Here is a 9049-nt window from a genome sequence, read left to right as displayed (position 1 = left end):
TTCATTTTGCTGGAGCGTTACTTTATTTTTTATCATCATATATTTTTGCACCACCCCTCACCCACTCATAGATAACAAACAGTCCCAGTGGTTCTCAAACGGTCTGCCATGATGCCAGTCCAGGTGTGCCGTGATGCCAGTCCAGGTGTGCCGTGATGCCAGTCCAGGTGTGCCGTGATGCCAGTCCAGGTGTGCCGTGATACCAGTCCAGGTGTGCCATGATACCAGTCCAGGTGTGCCATGATACCAGTCCAGGTGTGCCACGATACCAGTCCAGGTGTGCCACGATGCCAGTCCAGGTGTGCCGTGATGCCAGTCCAGGTGTGCCATGATACCAGTCCAGGTGTGCCACGATGCCAGTCCAGGTGTGCCGTGATACCAGTCCAGGTGTGCCATGATGCCAGTCCAGGTGTGCCATGATGCCAGTCCAGGTGTGCCATGATGCCAGTCCAGGTGTGCCATGATACCAGTCCAGGTGTGCCATGATGCCAGTCCAGGTGTGCCGTGATGCCAGTCCAGGTGTGCCATGATGCCAGTCCAGGTGTGCCATGATACCAGTCCAGGTGTGCCATGATGCCAGTCCAGGTGTGCCGTGATGCCAGTCCAGGTGTGCCATGATGCCATTCCAGGTGTGCCATGATACCAGTCCAGGTGTGCCACGATGCCAGTCCAGGTGTGCCGTGATGCCAGTCCAGGTGTGCCACGATGCCAGTCCAGGTGTGCCACGATGCCATTCCAGGTGTGCCACGATACCAGTCCAGGTGTGCCATGATACCAGTCCAGGTGTGCCGTGATACCAGTCCAGGTGTGCCGTGATGCCAGTCCAGGTGTGCCATGATACCAGTCCAGGTGTGCCATGATGCCAGTCCAGGTGTGCCATGATACCAGTCCAGGTGTGCCATGATGCCAGTCCAGGTGTGCCGTGATACCAGTCCAGGTGTGCCATGATGCCAGTCCAGGTGTGCCGTGATGCCAGTCCAGGTGTGCCGTGGGATTTTGTGATAGCCGCACATTGTTATTGTAATATTCAACTGGACCTAAACAAAAAAGTTATAAATTAATTTGTACTTGACTGTATCATTATGTTGTGTGCAGACATCTTCTAATAAAGAAGCAAACTCCAGCTGAAAAATAATTTAATTTAATTTTAAAATAACCTTCACAGGGAACCTATTTGTTGCTGTTTATTTTTGATTTATTTATTTGTTTTTAATTATTCCGACCCTCCCTGAAGCTCCAAATGTTTTTCCTTGATCCTCTTTCCAACGTAAATGAGTTATTGAGGTTATTTATTATTTTTCAAATGAGACATAGAATAAAGTGATTTTGATAAGAGTATGAAATAGAGGTATGTAAATATAAAGTAACAAAACAGATATAAAAATGTGTGTTATGCCACAATGTTTAACACTGGTATTTCAGATATTAAGAATAATATATATATCTTCACTGTGCTGAGTGTGTGTAAACTATACAGATATGTGCTCCATCACACTGTATAAACTAGTGTTACAGTCAGAAATACAAATGATATATTACACCATAATATTCACTGCAGTATACACATCAATAGAATAAAAACCAGAATAAGAATAAACATAATAAATATGTACAATTATGTGAATTATATGTTGAAGAAATACATTCAAGAAGTGAAGTCATACACTGAAGGATACTGCTCAGCTCAATCACTGCACAGTAAAATAAATAAATAAATAAAATAACTGAGGTCCTATAATTATGATTTAATCTAAATATTAATATCAACATTAATCCACACAGAAACGAAGACCCTGTGTTCCCTTTCAAAAATATGGCAACTAAACTTCTAACAGCTCTAGAAATGAAACACGGGTGATCATAGAAATAAAAGACCAAATGATGATGGACCTGCCTCACAGGAGCAACCTGGTTCAGGGGTCAGAGGTCAGAGGTCAGGGGTCGGAGGTCATGGCCGAGCCTGTAGGTAGAGCTCAGGGCCACATTAACACTGTTCTTTAAAGTCAGGCTGCAGTATCGACACAGGAAGCTGGGGGGCGCACTGTAATAATACAACCTATTTCCGGCGGAAGTTGACCTTTCAAAATAAAAGACACCATCCTTGATGCAATATTCCAGCAACACATGGTGTCTGATGAGTAATGAGCATGTGGACATCACTGACAGTGGCGCCGGGTGGGTACGAGGGCCCCCGTGCACGCTAACGTGCACATATCATCGGATCACATCATCAGAGAGCTGACAGTGGATAATATGGATAACATATTACCCAGCAGCCATCACTGCATATCTGAACATAACAATAAATATCAAGGAAAACAATAAATTAATTTAATTAAAAAATGTTTATTCTTGATTTATAATTATAGAATAATCATATAATGTCAGATGTTACTGACTGTTTTACAACAAAAGAAAAAATAAATATGACAGAGATGTGTTTGACTTTTTAAGGTCATATAGCAAATGTCACTGTTTGTAATTTAATGACAGTTGTTCTGTGAACACAGGCAGGTTTCCAAGGTGACAGTCTCTCATAAAGACAAAGGAGAGGAACACAACAAAATGTTTTTGCCTGATGAAGGTCGAGTCACTGAAACGCTGCAGCAGTAAAATCATTGTTTTTGTTAGACAGTGAGCGGGAATTTTTCTACAAGTTGAATCACCCACACGGGCCCATTCTCCACCCAACACTTTGATGGAGGCCCCCTCTCTTTATGCCCCCCCCCCCCACCTCACAGGACTGCCCTGCCTGCACCATCTATATTTACACCCCTGATTACTGCCCATGTTTAAAACAAGATTAAATATCTGTTAACACAAGAATATTAAGAATAATAATGATGTTGCTGATGTGACTGCAGAGCGGCGTGCAGGAGGTGACAGGCGTCAGATTGATGGATCCACAGTTTGAAGATGCCTTGTGTCACCACAGTCTCATCAGTCGTCCTCTGAGCAGCTCCACTCACTCAGCTGGGCTTCAGGACCTTCCTCAGCTGTGGTCATGAGGAAGAGGCTGACGCTGCTCTTTTACTTTCCTCACCCACAGCATCACCCACAGTATCACTCACAGCCTCCTGCTGCGTTCAGGATCAGATATAAACCACTATCTGCTAGAGTCAGGTGTGAGAAAATGCAATAAAATACAAAACCTCATCTTTTTGTGTTCACAGTGATTTATTTATATCACTTTGTTCATACTGCATCATTGTTAATTGTGTTATTAAATATATTCAAGTATTTCCTCTGACCAATGTGATGTTTCAACATCTACTGCATATCTGGATGGAACTGAATTAAACAGAACTGATCTGAAAAACCTTGTGTTCACAGGTCACTTTAATTTGACCTGATCAAAAGATAATATTTTGGATTAGACTTGACTGACTGATGTTAAACAACATGATAGAGATTTATTAACTGAGACTTTCCCATACTGTTTACAGCATGTTATGTTAGCTGTGACTTTACACAACTCCAGGTGTATAAAACACATGATGAAATCATTGAGTCCAGCTGTTTTATAGCTGTGTTATAATAACCAGGTGTATAAAACACATGACAGCAGCACAGGACTTTTATTTTGACAATAATTAAAGACAAATCTGCTAAATTGATTCAGACTTGTCTGTTTGTATTCACATCTGTTTTTGTGATAATAAAGTGAAATCAAATCAAATACAGTTACACTGAAGCAAAAGGCAAAAACTGGCGGTGCTTAAAAACTCATCAGAATGCAGGAAACTAATTATCATTATTTGTCATTCCTCCCCTTCTTGCACCAATAGTAAACAGTCCTTAGAGATAAACGCCAAAAAAAACCCTAATCGAAAAACAAACAAACAAACAACAACAACAACAGCCCCCACAAATAAAGTGAAACCAAACGTGACACAGGTGTAAATTTGGAGTCAGCTTTTACTTTCAGTTTGACTGGTGAGTGTGTTTCCAAAAGTGTTTCCTGACAGAGCTCTGAACTTTTAACCCTTACAGTCACTGGATGTTTATTTATCTCTCACATCAGTGCATCACATCATCATTACAGTAGAAATAAAGTGTAAAGTGTGAAGAGTAAAACACATGTCAGTGTGACCATGTTAACAATATCTCTACTTAGGTCCAAGAACATGAATAAATAAACAATAAAAGATGCTTGATAAGATAAAACGTTATGATTTATATATGCAGTACACAAAGAGAAAGAATGCAAATGTATAGATGGAAAATAAACTACATATAAATGATAAAGATTAGGTGCAATAAACAACGTACACAATGACAGAAATATCTCGATGTCTCTCCAAGTCCCTCCCCAATGCTTAAAAAATAAGATAAAACAGTAAAGTAAAATTAAACAAAACAAAATTAAAAATAAAGTAAAATAAATCAAAATAAAGTAAAATAGAACAAAACAAAATAAAGTAAAATTAAAACAAAACAAAAGAAAGCAAAATAAACTAAAATAAAATAGAACAAAACAAAATAATAATAAAAAATAAATAAATAAATAAACAAATAACTAACCCCTACAAATACACCCACGCCAAACCGGAAACACATGCTTTTATTTTCTAAACATACCGGCAGTGTGTCTCCCTCGCCCATCTCCCGCTTCACGAACCCCCAGAAACAGTGTGACGTCACTAGAGTCCGGTTAGCTGTCATCTGCGCAGAGACGAAGGACATGGAGCTAAATATTCCTCCGTTCAGCTCCACTCGCGGCGAAGCTTCTTAAACACCGAGCCAGGATTATTCCGGTATGTGTATGTAAAAACGTCACCGGCTCACTCCGCTCCGACATCTTGTTGCCAGCCCGAGGCTAGCTGCGAGGCTAGCTGACGCGTTAAGTTACTGGAACAGTTGAGAAAAGACTCCGCATGGCGTTAATCCTGTTCACCAGGTCCCGGGCTCCGTTGATGAACACGTCCCGGTCCCTGAAGAGCGAGCTGAGGAAGAGCAAAGGTAAGGCTGCCATGTTGCTGTCGGTACCGACTCATTTACGTGTTTGTATGTCGTTAACTCTGCGGTAATAAAGGAGGGGGAGAGAGAGAGGCAGGGGGTCCTGTCAGGGTCCGGTTCGGTCCCTGTTCGGGTCCTGGGTGTCTCTGGGGGGCTCAGACTAAACACGGTGGGTGACTCAAGGTGACGGGAGAACTGAGCATCACACACAAACCTGTCTGTGGTTTATTGAACATGTCAATCTGTTAATATTGTGGATATATAAAGTCTGTGTGACATGTTCATGATGTCAGATGGCTCCTTCACTGATGATGATGATGATGATGATGATGATGATGAGGAGGAGGACTCAGGATCATAAACATGATCTGGATTCAGGTTATCTGAGGACACAGGCTGCCGAGCGCCCCCTCCCTCCTCTTCCTCCTGCTGCAGTCTGACAGAGCTGAGGTTCCGTGTTGTTACAGCAGGCACCTGTCCTCCATCACACACACTTCATATTTATATTAACAGCAGGCACCTGTCCTCCATCACACACACTTCATATTTATATTAACAGCAGGCACCTGTCCTCCATCACACACACTTCATATTTATATTAACACACAAGATGTGGTATATAAGAATAAACATGTGCAGCAGAGGTGAAGAAGGTGCTCATGGTGAAAACTTACCTCTCATATTTCAAATCTAATACAAATACAGTTTCTCTGCTAAACATCAGAATATAACAGACAACAAGTAATTATAATAATTAAATATCAAACAGACACATAAACACCACTAACATCATTAATCATAATGATGGACAGGTTCACTTCAGTTAACAAACATTTATTTAAGAATATTGATAAACTTTATTGCTATGAACCAGAGTTACAAACAATACAACACAATATGAAAAAACAAAGTACAACATCAGTCACACAAGATGCTTTTTAAGTATAAGATTTATATAAAGTGTAATATACACATAAATACACATACATATTAGTGAAGCACGATAATTGATTTTTTGCTGATATATAACAATTAATTTTGCTGATATCGATATATGCACTTTTTACCCACCTAATTTCACTCAGTATGTTTCCATGGAAACAGTGAAGTGGAGCTACAGTCCCAGCTGGACGAGGACATCTAACTGGCCTACTGTCCTTGTCCCAGTATACAAGCACGGGAGGGGAATCCATTTATTGAGCCAAGTATGTGCGACTCCTCTACGATAGGTGGAGATATGCCCCCTTTCAGCTTGTTAGTATTGGACCTTTTTCCTGTTGACCTATTACGTCACAGACCAAACAATGGACAAACAAGTTAGCTACGGTTAGCTAGCAGCTAACTGCTACCATGGTGGACAACTTTACAGCTCTGTACATTTGGTCCGTCCAAAAAGTCACAGCTCTGGATGTAGATTTCTCCATGTTGTTACCGGCTTCTTCTTCTCTTACACATTTAATGCTATTGGACTTCCGGGTCAAAGCCCGGGGTGGAAACTGTGGAGCATGCTCAGAGCGCCTCGGCCAGTTTGGGTCTGATTGACTGTATACATGCAGGAGTCACATGATCTGGGTGTGTTAGTCCCACTGTGACAAGTTCACTGCAGGACCATTTCACTCACACTGACATGTTTACAGGGATTTATATAAATCTGTTTTCTCTGTCATCATGGAAACAGACTGAGTGACTGGTGTTGACCTGAGTGTGTGTCCAGACATGCTGAGTGATGTCATATTACCACATGTTCCTGATAAGCAGTCCATGTTAGCTGTTATATAACTGATATAGATGTTAATGTGTGTCTGTAGTTAAACACAGTGCAGGTGTGTCACAGCCGTCAGTGAGTGGAGGTGAAGATGTTTTATATGAACAAAGAGTTTAAGTTTGAATTCATGCATTAAAGCTGTGTTTACATTTTTTCACCATTGTTTATGAGGACGCACACAGTGACGTCACGACAGAAATCAAAGGTTTATTCGGCTCTGTTAACGTAACTTGTTTCCTGTGACTGTGTCTGGGGGGGAAATCAGCTCCTGCCAAATGCTGGTTTGATATTTAAGTGTTTAAGTTCAGAACCAAAATAATGATTTACTATTGAACATGTATCTGTCAGTGGCTGAAAAAAGTTAATTCCCTACTCTGACAGAGACAGACTGTGTTTATTGGACTCATTTTGACTTGACTGAGGTTTTGAGCATGAGTCAAGAGTTTTATGGCTTCACACCAACAACTGACCACATTCATAAAATATTCGGGGCTGAAGACGCCTCGGACGCCTCGGACACCCACACCTTACAACCCCACTGACAGACAGGTCTGTTTATTCAGCGTCCTCAGGGGTACTCACATCTGAATTTATTGAACATGTTAAAATAATATAAACACATAATTAAACTTATATCAAACAGGATCCTCAGCAACACATGAGCAACTTAAATAATATCGTTCATGTTCATCAGTGGTGAGAAGAAGTTATTCTGCTCCCTCTGAGTTTTATATATTAATCAGAGATGATTAAAGGTCAATTTACAGCTGTCAGTGATATTTATCTAAACAGATCGACCCTTTCATTCAGAACAAGAACAGAATAATCAGAACAGATGAACTCAAACTATCAAACAAACAGGAAATGACCTAAATAAAATCTCTGTCCCGGCTCCTGGCCACTCAGTGTTTAGTCTCTGAAGCAGGAAACAGTCTAAAGTCAGGTGTGTTGTTGGGTCTACAGTGATCCACACTACATGTTGGGTGTGTGTTGAAGTGTTGAACCCTGACGCCTCATCCTGTGACCATGAATCACAGCTGTGTTCACAGACTGTGACATGTTAAACCTCAGGACTACTGGATGTTGCAGAGTCACTGTGGACACGTGTGTTTCTCCAGACTGACTTTTGACTTTCACTTTTGGTTCACACACTGTCTGTGTCTCTAAAAGTGAGAGACAGTGCTACAAAGAGCAGATTACATGTTACCAACAGGATTATGGGTAATATTATTACATTTACAGTGTCAGGTAACGAGTTACCACCTGAAGTGTGTTTTCTTGTTTCATTCATCCACACGGCTCCACTTCAGTCAAAAAAAACATCCTCTCAAAGTGTGTCGTCATGTGTCTGTGTCTGTCAGAGGAGTCTGGAGGCTTTCATGTAACGACCTTAGTCAGAAAAGTGGTGAATATATTCTGAATGCAGTGCTCACTGTCACTGATAATGATGTTTAGTTTTTGTTGGTCCTTTGTTTAGGTGACTAAAGACTCACTAACTGAGGCAACATTTGTTCAGTGCTGTTGTAGTTAATGTACACGAGGTGAAGATTTTCTCTGTAAATAAACACTGATTTGGTCTGCAGGCTGTTTCAGTGGAGTTACGTTGCTGACTGGTGTTGACCTGAGTGTGTGTCCAGACATGCTGAGTGATGTCATATTACCACATGTTCCTGATAAGCAGTCCATGTTAGCTGTTATATAACACATATTAATTAATTAAAGTTAATGTGTGTCTGTAGTTCAACACAGTGGAGGTGTGTCACAGCCATCAGTGAGTGGAGGTGAAGATGTCTGATGGAGGACAGAGTTTAGGTTTGGCAGGTTTGTGCATTAGAGCTGGTCTTATAAATAGATGAGGGGTCATAAAGGCAGTTTGTCTGTCTGCACTGGACGGACTGACGCTGAGCTGTTGGCTTCAGGCCCACATTATCAGACAGACTGTGGAGCGTCCGTGAGGAGAGGTCAGAGCCTGTGAGACTGACTGAGCTCCCTTTATGTTCCCATGTCTGAGCTGATAGGAGGGCTGTTACATGTCTGTGGTGTGATGGACAGACTCCACCTCAGATTCTGGGGGACATGTTTGTGATTATCATGTGTTAATATCGTGCCGTCACCAGAGTGTCAGGAAACGTGATCAGCATTCGTTGAGGCGCTGCGTTCCAGAGTAAAGCCAGATTTATACTCATGTGTTGAATCTACACCAAAGCTACAGCGTAGGCTCTGTGTGGACACACAGACGTGTAGCCTAACGTAGCCTCATGTGCACCACCCCAAAAATATAACTGCATGTCGTTGAGACGCAGACCTCCTGTCTGTCTCTGTAAG

At 41.6% G+C, this 9049-nt stretch overlaps 1 protein-coding gene across 8 annotated transcripts in view; it reads left to right on the top strand.

Annotated features, from left to right (window-relative positions):
- The first annotated feature begins 4597 nt into the window (after positions 1–4597).
- The window catches only part of letm1 (leucine zipper-EF-hand containing transmembrane protein 1), a 42557-nt gene continuing 38105 nt past the window's right edge, over positions 4598–9049 (top strand). For 3 of the 8 annotated variants that reach the window (XR_013493430.1, XM_033643095.2, XM_033643094.2), the window contains exon 1: positions 4598–4962. Coding sequence is in view for 7 of the 8 variants with exons in the window: in XM_033643095.2 (XP_033498986.1) it covers positions 4878–4962 (85 nt within the window). In the remaining variant the exon portion in view is untranslated. The remainder of the gene's footprint in view (positions 4963–9049) is intronic. The other 5 variants (XM_033643096.2, XM_033643098.2, XM_033643097.2 and 2 more) reach the window with 3 other exon arrangements.

This window comes from Epinephelus lanceolatus, chromosome 15, assembly GCF_041903045.1.
Source record: "Epinephelus lanceolatus isolate andai-2023 chromosome 15, ASM4190304v1, whole genome shotgun sequence".
Classification (NCBI taxonomy): Eukaryota; Metazoa; Chordata; class Actinopteri; order Perciformes; family Serranidae; genus Epinephelus; species Epinephelus lanceolatus.
The sequence above is the reverse complement of the archived record's forward strand: the minus strand, read 5'-3'. Positions and strand labels throughout refer to the sequence as shown.